General features: G+C 50.6%; 1 protein-coding gene across 3 annotated transcripts in view; it reads left to right on the top strand.

Moving 5' to 3' along the window:
• Positions 1–734: 734 nt before the first annotated feature.
• Positions 735–14,915, top strand: part of LOC123275674 (mitochondrial ornithine transporter 1) — a 28,901-nt gene continuing 14,720 nt past the window's right edge. For 2 of the 3 annotated variants that reach the window (XM_070520580.1, XM_044777235.2), the window contains exons 1-4: positions 735–871; positions 3,661–3,785; positions 9,090–9,348; positions 13,393–13,530. In XM_070520580.1, the coding sequence (XP_070376681.1) occupies positions 3,731–3,785; positions 9,090–9,348; positions 13,393–13,530 (452 nt within the window). In that variant the 5' untranslated portion in view covers positions 735–871; positions 3,661–3,730. Of the gene's footprint in view, positions 872–1,265; positions 1,405–3,660; positions 3,786–9,089; positions 9,349–13,392; positions 13,531–14,915 lie in introns of those variants that run through there. The other variant, XM_044777234.2, reaches the window with a different exon arrangement.

Genomic DNA, 14,915 nt, shown 5'->3' with positions numbered 1-14,915 from the left:
CTGGCCCACGCCAAAAATCACTTAAATTACACTGGCAATAATCCAACAGCACATCCACACAGGGCAGAAAGCTGTAAAATAAAATGACACCACGCTTTAAGGAAGAAAACACGGTGTAGAAGATGAAAATAAATACAGCTTGGGAAGTCTGAACCAAAGCAATGGGAAGGCCGTGACTGTCACACTGAACGGCTGTCAGTAATAGGCCGAGACCCTTCCAACCGAGGAGGCATTTGCTGTGTGGCCGAGCGCTAGAGAGAATTCCTTTACTCCCGGGTATACAATAGCTTCTTTGAATAGTGCCTTTTCACAAAGCGCCAGAGAGCCATAGAAACAGTCTATAATTCATTAGCAACTAAAAGATCAGAGAAGCCAATTCACTGTTACAGCTTTCATAGACGACTGCAGGTTCCCAAACGTAAGGATGGATTTCTTTGCGGGAGGCGGAATGAGAATATTTCTCATCACCACCTTTCCAGTGCTTTCGTTCTCAATTATAACTTAAAATCAAAGCCTTGAGCCCCGAGTCCCGGCGAGGTTAACAGCCCCGGGACTTCGGGCCGTTCTCCCATCCCCGCGCCCTGCGCCGCCCAAGGTCTCCGAGGCCCCGGGGAAGGGAAGCGACTGGGAGGCCGGCCCGGCGCCGCGGCCGCTCCCGCTTCTGCAGCTCCACGCGCTCCGCGCCCCCGCGGCCCGAGCGCGCCGCCGGCTTCCGCCTCGCGGAGGGCACCTCCCGGGCCCGGGCCCGCCCGCCGCGGGGGCGCTGGGGGCGGAGCGGAGGGCCGGGCCGCGGCCGACGTGGGCGGTAAGAGGCGGCCCCGGCGCGGAGGGGAGGCGAGAGCAGGCGGCGGAGCCCGAGCGGGACGCGGCGGTGAGCGCAGCCCCGGCCGGCGCTCGCGGGCTGCGGGGAGCCCGCCGGGAGTGGGGCGCGGGCAGCGGGCGGGCGGCGCCACTTTCCCGGGCGCCGGGCTGGGCTCCGGGGTCGGCGGCCGCCGTGCACGTGCGCCGGGACCCGCGGCGCCCTTCGCCCCGCGCTGCCCGGGAGACTGGCGGGCCGGGCGGCCTCCTGCCCCGGGGATCACCTGCTGCCCTCCTGTGCCGCGCGCGGTGGCAGCCGGCCGCCCGAGCGCCGGGGAGGTCGGAGGCGCCGATGAATGGAGACGCGGGCAGGTTGCCGGGGCCGAGTCGGCGGACGATCGAGCGGGGAAGAGAAAGTTGGAACTGGTCTCGGCGAGCTGTGCCTGGGGCGGACCGGGATCCCGCGCCCAGGAGGAGGGGCGGCTGGGGGGCGAGCCTGGGGCGCCTCCGAGCGCCCTCCCGCCCCGGCCGTGGTGACTCGGCGGCAGGCGGCCTCCCGCCGCGCCGGCTCCGGCCTGAAGCTGGAACCTTCCCGTGGCATTTCGCGTACGTGGTGGAAAGTGTGGCCTCATCGGATACTCCCATAAGAGAAATTAATTTCCCCAGGGAACGAGAAGGATGTACGATCGGCCCTGTGGTTTGTCTCTCCCGGAGGCCGACTCGGGTGCAGTTTGAAAGAGGGGTAAAGGGACGCTGGAAGGGTTCAGTTTTTCCCCTCTAAGCGGTACCGAAGGCTCACGAATCGGTTTTAACTCATGCTGATCAGTCTCGCCTCCCGCGAGCCATATGTCGTCTTCAAGCCAAGACTGCGTGTAATTTGAGTCAATTGACCACACCTGAGTTAATCTGTTCCTCTCACTGTTTACTATCCTGATAATTCTACAAGTAGTTATTTGTAGGATTTGGTGTGTTCAAGTCTGACTTACCTAAAGGGGTTGAATTCACCTTGATATAGTACAATCTGTTGTGCCTTTCTTTCCTTCTAAGTTAAGAAAGAAAGGTCCACAATGAAAGGAATGAACACACTGAAAAGGCCACGTTGTGCCCTGCACGTGTGACTTTTCTCCCCACTTGCCTTCATTTTCCTTTAAAGTGCACGGTTGGATTTTTTTTTCTCCTTTCTGGCCAGGTTGGAAAACTCTGGAATTAAGTATTGGTTGGTAAGCGCAGACCCAAAAGGCAAGAGTTGAGCTGAGTCCTCCCTCTGCCCTGACTAGTCTTATAACCTTGGGCAGGCCCTTGTTTCCCTCTGGCCTCAGTGTTCCATCTGGAAAAGGATGTCGTTCTCTGCATCCCCCAGGCCGCCTCATCAACCTTAGTAATTAGTCCTGGCGTTCTAGGCCCATCAATAATGTTAAATTGGTGTCTTGTATGTCTTAGTTGCTTTTATTAAGTTCTGTGCTTTTCTTGTTGCTGGTTTTAAAATTTTTTGTGGAGAAAGGAAGATTCTTGGTGTCTGGTCAGAGACAACGTGCTTCAAGTGGTTAAAAAACTTGGTAGCTAAGATTATTTTCTGCTGACGTTTAGGCTGATGTTGGCATTCGTCAATGATCCGGCCTGGCCCGCGCACCTCCTCTGAGAGGTGGCCTGACTGGGAACACAGCTCTCTTCAGTGTGATGAATAAAAATCCCTTGTTATTCACGAATAAGTCACTTACATCATTTGAAAACCATACAGAGTTGGTTATTTGAATATTCTATGTTAGTGTAGTGAGCCAACTTTCCTTTTTCTAGTCAATGTTGATGAAGTCCGTGCTCAGCCATAGTTAATTGATTTTTGTCTAAAGGGAGAGGAGTAGACTCTAGCTTTCCCAGACTGCCGGCTTCAGCCCAAACCTGCTGAATCAAGATTTCCAGGAGAGAGGCCTGGTCATTTGAATATTTAACAAGTGCCCCAGGTGATTCTTATCAAGCAAATTTGGGACACAGTGGACCAGGTATTGCTTCTCGGAGTGGTTGGTGCCCAGGCATTAGCCTCATCTGGGAGCAGGTCAGGACGGGCAGCACTCCTGGTCCCACCTGAGGCCTGTTGGATCAGAATGTGCATTTTAACAAGGCCCCCCAGTGATTCCTGTGCACATTCACAGTGGAGCTCTGGAGGGGACTCCGATGTGACAGTACCTAATGTTTGATGCTGTGCTTTGTGGCTATTCTAAGGACCCGTGCTGCACGTTCACAATTCGTCATCACATCTGTCTGACGTGGCTATTTGTGATTGCCTTTTGTATTATAGTGACAATACTTTATTCACCTTGTGTAGATGGGGACCCCCAGCTCTAGAGGCCCAAGGAGCCACCCTGCTGGTGGCAGAGCAGGCATTCAGATGACCCAGGCGTGTGTCACTCGCCAGAGCTCCAACCCTGCTCCTTCCCAGACGGTTTTGTGACCTCCTCTTAGGGACCCCCACAGGCCACTGTCTGAATTTCGAACTGAGCGTGGTGCACAGGTAGTGAGAAACTCGGCTGATGTGGCTTGGGATGTCTGTGGTTGGCTCACTTATTTGGCATTTGTTTCTAAGGGTTCCGGAAAGGTTGGTTGAAGGCACTCCCCTCCCCCGCCCCAAGTGGCTGTGGCATTGATATCAGGAAGGTTTTTGACCTGAGAGCTTTTCGTGGGGAGGTGGTGGACGGGGAGAGGGGAGGCTGATGGCTCAGCTGTGTGGACACCCTGAGCCCTCTTCCTTCACAGCAGCAAGAGCCGATTTCCCAGCTCCCAGAAGTTCAGGCCCAGTAACTGGGCAGCAGGCCTAGAGAAGGGGAGGCTGCGGGGCCCGACTGATGGTGAACCCTTCCCTCCTCCCAGGGATGTGAGGTGCCCGACATAAGCTCCAGAGAGTTGCCTCCCACGGAGCCCAGCAGAGGAGCAGACGAACATGAAGTCCAATCCTGCCATCCAAGCTGCCATTGACCTCACTGCCGGGGCCGCAGGTAATCCCGGAGAAAACCTGTCCTCTCTTCCTCAAGTCTCCTCTCTAAGGGAGGTCGAGTGAAAGGGTGGTGGAACTATTACCTTGGGCACTCCAGACGCAATACGCCTCACCCCCGGGACGCAGCCCTTTTCTGGCGTGTAATACCGTGTTCAAGCACGGCAGAAGGTGGGGGAGTTCTCGCTGTGTTAAAACTTTTTGAGTCAGGTTGTGGGTTGGGGGCATCCCCAGTCTACAGCTGGAAAACATCGCAGCTCAGAGCTGAAATCACTCGTCCATTGTCACATGGCCGGGAGAGGCAAGTGACACGGGATTCCACATGCCTGGCCATCTTCAGAGCCCTTGTAGTGCAAAAGTAACACTGTGCCAACTCTCCAGGGAAATCTCAGTGATTGTCCTTACGACTGCTGGGGAGAGAAAGGAGGGCTCCCTTCAGAAATGTCCTTGGTAAATGAGACGGACAGGAAAGGAAAGGAGAGGCCCCAGCATTTGCTTGGGGATAGTGGGCTGGGCCTCGGGGCAAAGTCCCAGGGCAGACTGTGGCCGGTGGGCACAGGTGAGCACTCTTGGGCAGGGCTTGCAACACACAGATCACTCTTTAGAAAAGGTCACCTCACTCAGCCTGAGGCAGATGACAGAGTCGGAAGTCCTGGGTGGTGACTTGGTTCTCCAGATGCCTGTGTTGTTGTAGGGCCTCTGGAGCACTCGTGCTTCTCAGATGGAAACCCCGTCTACCCTGGCCTCCTGATTCTTACCATGGGTCACAGCTGCCCTGGGTGGAGAGGCCAGAGGCTGGATGGCCCTGTCCTCTTATCTGGTGGGACCTCCTGGGTCAACAGCTCAAGTGTGGTTGTCTCCTCTTATCTTGTCATTGCTTAGTTGTAAAAAAGAAGTCGGGTTCAGAGAGGAACACAGTATTTTCCCATAATCCAAAGGTCGGGTAAGGTAGGCTAATAAGGCCATGAGGAAGGCCAGAGACACAGCATTGCAGACACTGATAAGAAGTGCAGGGGAGGGCATGGCCCCCGGGTTAGAGGCCCAAAGGAGTGTCCTGCCCCAGGAACAGGGAAACTTAGGGCCACCCAGGATCTGCCCCAGTGGCCTCTTGCCTAATGTGTGACTTTGGGTCAGCCCCTCGTCCTGCCGTGGAATTGAGCTGCAACGCCCCCCTGCCCTCCCCCCCATGTCACATTTGGAGGACACTGACCACGGGAACAGTGGAACCCTTTGCCAGCCTCTGGCATCCTCTTCCTGTCGTGTGAACACCCTGGACTCAGTTTTTGTTTCTGCAGCAGGAGGGCATTTAACCACCTGAGAGATTCTCAGCTTTTGGAATTAAATGTCCTTCAGTCAGTCTATCAAAGATGTGGGATCTGTTGTGATAGAATTAAAATGCTTACCTTTTCCTAGAAAGGTGTTTATGTGTGGGCAGGTATGCGGTGCCACATTTATAACTTGTGGTAAATTTTTAAAGATAGAAATTGCAAGAGTATTGTTGGGAGTCTGGTGTGTAAGGCATTTGCTGGAAGATGTGCTGCTTTGCAATAGTATTAACATGTATCGAGCCCTTATGCATATAAGCAGTTACTCTTCCTGGTTACTCTGGGTAGCTCTTTCTTCCTGCGCTGGTACACAGGGTCGCCCCTCTCTGATGTAGCCCTGCCCTGGGTTATTCTAACTTCCAAGGACAGCAGGCTCCCTTGCAGGGGGTCTAAGCCTGTGGTGGCTGTGAGCAGAAGAGGTTCCTGTTAGTGACCTGAGAACTCCCTCTGCTGGGAGGCACGAATGCAAAGGGGAACAGCAGTCCCACCTTGGAGGCGTCCCAGTCTTCAAAGGATGGAACTAGAAGGGCCTTTAGAGACCATTGACAATAGTGCTCATTGTATATGTAGAAAAGAGGCCCAGAGAGGGATGGTGGTTCAAGGTTGCACAGCTATATAGTGTAACGGCAGGGCTGGGATGTTGGTTGCTTCGTTCCTTGTCTAGTTCTGTTGTTTGTGTTAATTCTGCATAATGGGCCAACAGCATTCCCAGAGAGGGGCATCAGTTTAGAGACCTTGCTGCCCCAGCTCTGTGGTTGGGGAGATTGTTGGGCTTTGGGATTTTTCATTTTCTTTTCCATTGCCAGGAGCAAAGGACCCCTAGTGTTTTGTGGACACAGACCACCCAGGAAAGTGATTCGCGCCTGAGAGCAGAGCCAGTCGTGGTCTGAGGTGACATGGGCGTAGACTACATGTGCTGTTCTCCATGGCTCTCCTTTTCCTTGTAAACAAACCTCCCCCACCAGACAGGTTTTCAGCCCAGCTCCTCTGCTCTAAGGTGCTGGGAAGCCGTCGCTGTCTGTCTGCGCTGCCGGGGGAGAGGTTCCCGGAAAGGATGGAGAGCCCCAGGCAGCCGGGAGGGGAGTGTGTGAAGAAGATGGTTAGGTAACTGGATAATTATTGAAATGAGGCAGCATGGATCTCAAAGTTAAGTTGCCATGAAGGGAAACCTTGGCGGCGCTTGAAGATTTAGAGGTTTAACAATTGCAAACTTCCGCGCTTCCTGCCGACTACTCTGTGCAGTGTATCTGTTTAGTGTAGTCGGGCACTGTCACATTTTATATAATTGAAGTTTGTCCTCTCAAATGTCAAAATTAAAACCAAACCCAAAGTCTTTTTTGATGGGAATATTTTGAAAATTTCCCGCCTCTCTGTGCTGTTAAGTGGAATACTTATGGACCGTCTCCAGGGTGGTTTGCCATTCTCGCCTCTGCCTGGGTGGACAGGGCGGACCAGGTCCTTCTGGTTGAAGGTCTGCTTCTCGGTTTTCGCCTCTGTCCTCCCTGTGTGCTGTCCTTGCCCCTACAGTTCCCTCAACACCTCGTCACTTGCTGACTACTCTGTCGAGGACTGAAAATCCACGGCACCCGCCTTGGTAAAGTGTAGGGAGCAACACATCTGAGTGCCTCTCTTAGAGACTAAGATGCAATTGTGACACCTGTGAAAGAAGGCAGAGGCTGTTTCCATTCCTCTCTTGAGGAGAAGGAGATGATCACAGGTCTGAGCTCCAAGTCGGGAAAAATATTTACTTCCTCTACATTATGTGTTTCTTCATTGACTTGTCAGAGATCGGAAGACTGGCTAGGTGGTCGGGCTCAGCGGTTGGGGCTGGTGTCCAGAATACTCATCACCCACTAGAGGGGCCACGGCAGGTGCTGCCACAGTGTCATTTGTGAGTGGGAAATTATATGGGAAATTAGCTTACCTCCATGGATGCAAGAGAGAATTGTAGCTGGCATTTGAAAATTCATTAGCCTCCTACCTTCTCCCTGTTGGAAATGTAACTGTTACAGATATACCAACCAATGTATCTTGTAGTAAACTCTGATGTCTGAACTGTTCAGGATGATTGGGTTAGAATACGGAAGACTTCCAGTTAAAGTATTACTCTGTATTAAAAATGTGTTTTATGTCTATAAATTAAACATTAAAATAGACTACTCTGCGGGCTGGCCTGGTGGTGTAGCAGTGAAGTTCGTGCGCTCGGTTTTGGTGGCCTGGGGTTTGCTGGTTGGGATCCCGGGCACAGACCTACACACCAGTTATTGACCCATGCTGTGGCAGGTGTCCCACATATAAAATAGAGGAAGATGGGCACAGATGTTAGCTCAGGGCCAGTCTTCCTCAGCAAAAAGAGGAGGATTGGTGGTGGATGTTAGCTCAAAGGTAATCTTTCTCCAAAAAAAAAAAATATATATATATATATATCTCTTTCTCTGAATTATATGCTTTATTCAGCTTATCTGCATCTGGATTATCTAAATCATGTACCCATTTAAATTCTGACATTCACCTCTTCTTTTGGGATGAATTGTTTTGATATAATTAGGATCTTTTTTGATTCTAGCCTAGCAGTCCCTGAGAGAGAATAACTCTGATTATAGTAACATCTTATTACATTATATTCTACTAATTCAGAATTTGTGATAAGGTGGCAAGACAAAGTGGAAATGTGTCCTTCCTCTTGTGGAAGAAACGAATAGCAGTGACATGATCCTGGAGCTCGGACTTGTGCTCAGATCAGACTTGTAGTCCTTAAAGAAGGGATCAGACGACTTTCAGACTCTTTGGAAATGTCTGTTTCTCTGCCCATAATTAATTGGGAGTTAACAGTCCCTCCCCCATCTCTGCTTTCCACAGTTTAGTTGGAGTAACTATGTACGATGTCAAACTTATGAAATTGTCTTTCTTAAATATTTTATGTAAGCCTTCTCTTCAGTTTTGATGAGGCTTTAATAACCTCACCCAGTGGTGGTTTCCTGACACGAGCAGGGGACATCTTGAGCCCAAGGGAGGTGGAAGCGCTCACCCGTGGCAGTTCCCAGAATGCTGACCCCAGTCCAGGGGCTGGGGGTAGATTAGAGTGGTTATGGCTCATTCGCTTCCTTGTGTTCAGAATTTTTATTGAAGGCATCTAATGCAATCTAGAGTTTGCTGTGTTTAGTACTCCTACAGTATAAAAGCTTATAAATAATAGGATTTATGCCAAGCAAAGGTAAGTTTCAGTCTGTTCCCTATCTGAATACAAATCATTAATGGAAAGAGTGCAAATTAGAGGTTTTTCCCTAGGGTCAAATATTTAGCTCCTCAGGGATTAATTAGCCAGACTCTGTTTTCCTTATCTGCTGCCTGCTGCTCTGTAATTTTTCTGATAGTCATCAGTGCCACTGGGCGTTAGGCAAAGAGAGTGATTAACTCTTCGGAGATTTCTCCTCCCCTTCCTTTTATATGGCTGCGCGCGCTCTCGCGCTCTCGCGCTCTCGCGCTCACACGCACTAACTGCTGTTTATTAACCGCTTGTGGAGCAGGCGTTAGGTTAGGCCTGCTCATCCATTTTTCCTGAGTCCTCGCATGAACCCTATGAGCTGGGTGTAGCTGAGGAACTGAGGCTCAGAAGTTACATGGCTTGTCCAGGATCTCACGGCAGAGCCAGGCTTCAAGCCAAGGTCCCTCTGACCCCTTGGCTGATGCTCCTAAACACACCCCCTGCCTTGCCTCCTGTGGCTTTCACTATCGACTACACATCTCCCTCTACCACGTGTGAGCTCCTTCAGGGCTGGACCTGGGTGCTGGGCCCCTTCCGGACCTCCTAGAAGTTGTTTATTGGACTCAGCTAGAAGATATAGGGGGAAAGAGGTCAAATGAACTGCAGCAGAGGCGCGCCCTGTGGTGGGCTGCCTGTCCCTCATTCCCCCGGGTGGTTGAGGCTGCGCTCACACACAGCCGTAGATGAGTGCTGGAGAAGGATTCTGTCCTGGTTGCAGGGGGCACAGCCTGCGTTCTGACGGGGCAGCCCTTCGACACACTGAAGGTGAAGATGCAGACGTTCCCCAAGCTGTACAGAGGGCTCACTGACTGCTGCCTGAAGACCTACTCCCAGGTGGGCTTCCGGGGCTTCTACAGGGGGACCAGCCCAGCGCTGATCGCCAACATCGCCGAGAACTCCGTCCTCTTCATGTGCTACGGCTTCTGCCAGCAGGTGGTGCGGAAAGCGGTTGGATTAGACAAGCAGGCAAAGCTGAGGTGAGTCGAGGACACGGACACTCTTTTTTGTTTTAAGAAAAACCAATACCATTGTACAGTCAGGATTTTTATGATACCTTATGGGGAAGGAGGTTTCGTTTTTTAAAATAACTACTTTCTGATTACGAATTTATACACTGTCGTCATATAAAACTTGGAAGACACGTATGCATCATGCAAAAGGAGAATTGCCCATGATCCACCATGGAAAACGAACCACTCGTACGTGTTGGTATTCAGGAAAATGCTTTTCAAATGCCAACGGTGGTGTTGCTGCTCGTGTGGGCAGAAGTGCTGGACTGAAACCATAGACACAGCTTGTGACCCATGTTATGGGCTCCAGTTCATCAGCAAAATGCAGAGTATTGGAAGACGTTGCCCGAGCCAAATAGGTTTGAGGAGAACCTTGGAATTTTAGCAAGGGTCAGAAGCATCTGAGAAGATGCCGGTGAACCTGCAGTTTCTTTGGCTGAGTCTGCCCCAATGTCAGACTTCGGCTTATGCTTGGTCATCCCTTGGGTGTTTATTATACGGACAAAAAAGAATTAGGAAACCACTGGCATGTACCTTGGATAGCATCCCTCCTTTGAACATTGATTTGTCTTAAATCACTTAAAATTATTGTGTCGGCTTTGTGGTTGCGAAGGGCAGTCTTATTGGGTGTTTTGGTAGGAATTTGAAACCCTAGTGCAACTACAGGTCCCACATGACTAGAGTGGGTTCCTTTATATAGAAATGTTCTCTGGAGGTGGCTAGAAGTCTAAAGATGTGCCCCTTTGTAGACAGGAATTCTATCTTGATGGATGGAACTTGCTCTTTAAAGGCTTGGGACTGGATGAGGTCATCCGGGGAGACAGGGTCTATAGAGGGTTGAGCTCTGGTGATGGGACCCACCAGCACAAAGGGGTCAGGAAAGAGCGGAAGGAAAGAAATAAGCAGGAGACCACCCAGGAGAGAGTGGTATCCCACGATGGAGACTGACAGAAGGAAGACTGTAGCGACCGGAGCTCTCCCAACTTGAGGGTGAGACTTTCTACTCTGGGCGACCTGGAGTTTGGGTCTCCTTTAGCATCCTTCGAAGGACGAATGAGGGAGAAGACAGGGAAACAGTGAGCAACCACATGAGAAAGTCCTGCAGGAAAGAAGCCATCCTATTCACTTGGCCTAGCCCAGCACTCTCATCCTTTTGAAGTTGGGGGGCTGCTGCTTTTTCATCCTGCAGACCGGTGTTTGCTCATTACCTGTTGGGAAATGCCCCCTTAGTTTACAAACCTCCGAGGTGTATGTTGTGTTTTTAGCCCTCACTCTGGTCCTGTGAGGGGAGCAAAGCAGGTGGTGATATCTGTTTGGTCGACGGGGAGACTGAAGTGCAGACACTGACGTGCTCAAGATCACTGGTTGGTAACTGAGAAAACCAGGATGCAGACCATGTCTTCTGAGCCCCCAGCCAGCAGTCTTTCCCTACGACCCCAGTCGGGGCTCTGGAATATTTTTGGGGGTCAGACCCAGAGAAAAGACTAATAAGCAGAAGTAGTGAAAAGTGCCTGTGAGAACCTGCTGTGAATTTCTGCAGTAGTGTTGTAAATATTTGTCTGCTCTCGGTTCGAACTACCTTGCGTAGTGTTCTCCTTTGACCTTTGCCTAGATGGGATCTTACACAGCAAGGGGGGTCCAGGTACATGTTTGTTGAATGGCTGACAAACAGTTGGTTCTTAGAAAATGCCACCCTACGCCTAGTGCCGTTTCCATTCCAGTTCTGAACATGTATGCTCTAGGCCCAGCCGGGGGCCTGTGGCCCTCATTTAGCACACTGGCAGCTGAAAGTATTTATTAGAAAGCCGAAGTCCACTGCAGATCTGATGTGGCCTTGTCGTTGTGCTGTAACAAAGTGCTTGGTGGTCATTCAGCGTCCGAGCCGTTGCTGCATCTTGGATTGACTGGACAGCTGTGTTTGTGGATGCCACCTTTGTTCCAGCGGACTTGGCAGATTCTGACCCCCATTGACTATTGCCTGTCAGCAGGTTGACAGAGAGTCCCTGAGGGAGGCAAGTACGGATCTGCAGGCTGGCTGGAAGACAGCAGATGCCATTTAAGCTTTGGTTTTGACAAATGAGCCAAGTAGGACTGAAGGGGGAAGGAATGGAGTGAACGGCCTGGGGCAGTTTCCACACTCTGGAAAGCTGTGTGCAGATACAGTCGTGAGTCTGGCTCTCCTCTGGAAATGGTCGGATGTTTGGTTCTCTAAGATCAAAAGGAAGTCTGTACTGCAAGCAGTGTCTTCCTCCCGGAAGAAAACCTTGTCTGAGCCAACTCTTCTGAGAACCCTGAGTGTGTGACAAGCTGCCTCGGCCCCTGGACACCCGCCTTACACCCATGTGCATCACCGAATAGGGAATAGGAAGTCAGGGCTGAGATGGGAGGCAGCCCTTGATTTCATGTTAATACTGACGTTAGTTTGTGTAACTGTTAGTTTAATGTAACTTTAGGACAACTGAGTGTGGTAGGTCAATTAGGCTTCTGCTCACAGTTTGCGGAAAAATTATTAGGGGATCTCTCTGCCTCGGGCAGTTGGCTGCGGGGAAGACCTCCTAGGGCCCTTCTGGAAATCGGTGACCCATCCTGGTTGTTCAGTGACAGCACGATGCTGACATTTAAAGGTGAGCGCCAGGGAGCCAGTTGTCCTGCTTTGAGCAGTTTGGTCCTTCCTGCCGTGGAAAGGATGGTCCCATCCCACGTGACAAAACACCATCCCAGTGTTTGGAGAGGATCTTCTCTTCTGATCCCCGTGAATTCTCCGAGAAGTCTTCTGGCAGTTTGTTTCTCAGACTTTCCCCCATACTCTTGGACTCTCACTGGATTCCAGTGTCACAGCCCTGCTGGTGACTGTGGCTGGTTGTATTAAACCCATAGGAGATGAGGTGAGTGCTTCCGCTTTTGGACTAATGTGCGTTCATTCCTCCGTTTACATTTCCAGTATAGTCATTTTACCTACAACCCTCGAACTGCTGACGTGCACCGGCCTTATGCTCTCCTCCGGCACCATCACACCCTCATGCCGTCTGTTGCTGAGGTTGAGGCGGTCATCAGCTGACCTGGGAAATCTTTTTGCACTGGCAGCTTTTTGGTTAAAAATTTATCCTGGGTTTTCATCTGTGGCAGTTATATGCTCCACTGCTCCAGGTTGGATTTTGAGCATGTAGGCATAGCCTCAGAACCTAGTTTTATTTAAAGCTTAGCGGCAAATACACTAAAGTATTAATAGTGTATGTTTTTGGGTGATGGGACTATAGGTAATGTTTTCCTCCTCCATGGTTTTTGGTTTTGTTTTGTGTGTCACTGTGTTTCTTGTTCTGGCTGCTGTAACAAAATACCATTGACTGGGTGGCTTAAACAACACACATTTGTTACTCATACTTCTAGACGCTGGGAAGTCCAGGATCAAGGTGCTAGCTGGTTCCATGTCTGGGGGGGGCCCTCTTCCTGTTGTGCAGAGGGACCACTTTGCTGTGTCCTCACATGGCAGAGAGCGAGCACAGCCTAGCTCTCTGGTCTCTTATAAGGGCGCTAATCCCTTCGTGAGGACTCCACCCTCGTGACCTCATCTAAACCTAATTACCTCCTACAGGACCCCCCCCCCACAAAATGCCATCACATTGGGGTTAAAGGGTTCAACAAAGGAATCTGGGGTGGGGGGCCCAACATTCAGTCCATAGCGTTGTGACTGATAAAGGAGCATGGATCCTGCAGTCAGGCAGACCTGGGTTCGAATCCTATCATTGCCACTTAGCAGCTGTGTGACTTTGGGCACAACATGTATCATGTCTAAGTGTCGTTTTCTCCGTGTGGCAGTTGGGGTCTTGCTGTTCGCCTCACCGAGTTGCAGATCCTTCAATGAAACAGCACGTGCACGTTCCTGGTGGGCGCTCAGGAAGTGTTTCTCTCCCTTCATCTGCCCTCTCCTTTACCACTGAGTTTCAGCGCAGTGAGTGCTGCATGAATGAACGGCTGGACAGGTAACTGGTCTCCTGTGCTGTGTCCTTTCAGTGACCTGCATAATGCGGCTGCTGGTTCCTTCGCCTCCGCGTTTGCTGCCCTGGTGCTCTGCCCCACTGAGCTTGTGAAGTGCCGGCTACAGACCATGTACGAAATGCAGATGTCGGGGAAGATAGCCAAAAGCCAGAAGTAAGCACCGCTTGGGCACAAACATTAGGTCTCGAGCATGTATTGAGTATTTTAAAAAATATATTGTACTAAAATTAAGTGACAGATATAGAAACAGATGTGTCTAATCCAAAATACTGTTTCTAGAACTTCTACCAATCAGAATAATTTTCTGAACGGACATTTGTGGTGGTCGGACCCACCCCCCAGGCCACAAAACATCATAGACAGGTGTTTAATACCCCAGAAGTGATGAAGCCAGGAGCTTCTACCCCTTTTGACCGGTTGAGGGCATAAGGCATGATCCCCAGCTGTTTTCGGAGGCACATGGCAGACAGCTTTGGAACTGTGTGTGAGAACTGAGCCTTCATAAGGGCCGCTTTGGTTCTGAGATGAATATTTGATGCCCTTTCCCAGGTTTCACGTAGATGTTCAGGCTGATCACCTCAGATCCCCGCGGTAACTTTCTTTACGCCCCTCCCTAATCCTTCAAGCGGACCTGCAAAGGGCGCCAGTTCTGGGAACACTGAGCAGGACCGTTGTGAGCATAGCTGCCCTTCAGATCAAATTCCTCTCCAGCTCAGTCTTGAAAGATCCTAGTTACCCTGTGAAGGTGTATATGTCACGTAATATGATTTATTTGAATTGTAAAGCAATTTATTATCCTGATTAATCTCAAAACTTGCTTATTTATCTTCACATCTGGCTGACTGCAGTTCTGGGGGTGAATATTGCTGTGGTTAACTCAGACCCTGTCAATCCACTGGGGAAAATTGGTAGATAAATTGACCATTTTCAGAGTTACCAGTCCCCTTGCAGCAGCGAGGCTGGGGTTTGTAATAGAGCCCAATTTCCTGCACCCTTGGGATTCTTTGCAACCAATTTGAATCTATTATTCATAGCCCAGAGTCCAAAACTGTGAGTCTTTAAGACTTTTTATTGAGATAGTATGTGTACACAGTAACGCGAACACACACAGAAATCGTAAGTGTGAAATGAACATGCCTTTGTAACCAGTGCCCAAGAAGTAGGACGTTAATAGCCCCCAGAAAGTTGCCCTCATGCCCCTTGAAGTGGTTTAAGGTATTTTTAAGGAAAATGGTTAGGTCCAAAGGACTTAGGCAGATGGACAGCTTGCGTGAAAGTAAGTACTGGCTGACTGTATTTTGGGCATAGCAGTGGCCACGCAGGGGTGTAGAGTAGCTTGGGGTTAAGACTTGGATGGGAAGGTAGGCTGGCCGTGTCGAGTTGGGTTACTTTGTTACGTTCACATCCGAGGATGAGAGCAGCGTTGCAGGAAGGACCTGGCTGATGGATAATACCCGATGAAGCCTTCTGAAGTCCGAGGAAGGAAGATAATCATCAAAAGCAGGTGGCCTTTATTACCTCTGGGCTTGGTCCTTCAT

The sequence above is a fragment of the Equus asinus genome, chromosome 11 (genome assembly GCF_041296235.1).
Source record: "Equus asinus isolate D_3611 breed Donkey chromosome 11, EquAss-T2T_v2, whole genome shotgun sequence".
Taxonomy (NCBI): domain Eukaryota; kingdom Metazoa; phylum Chordata; class Mammalia; order Perissodactyla; family Equidae; genus Equus; species Equus asinus.
This window is presented reverse-complemented; position numbering and strand designations above follow the sequence as displayed.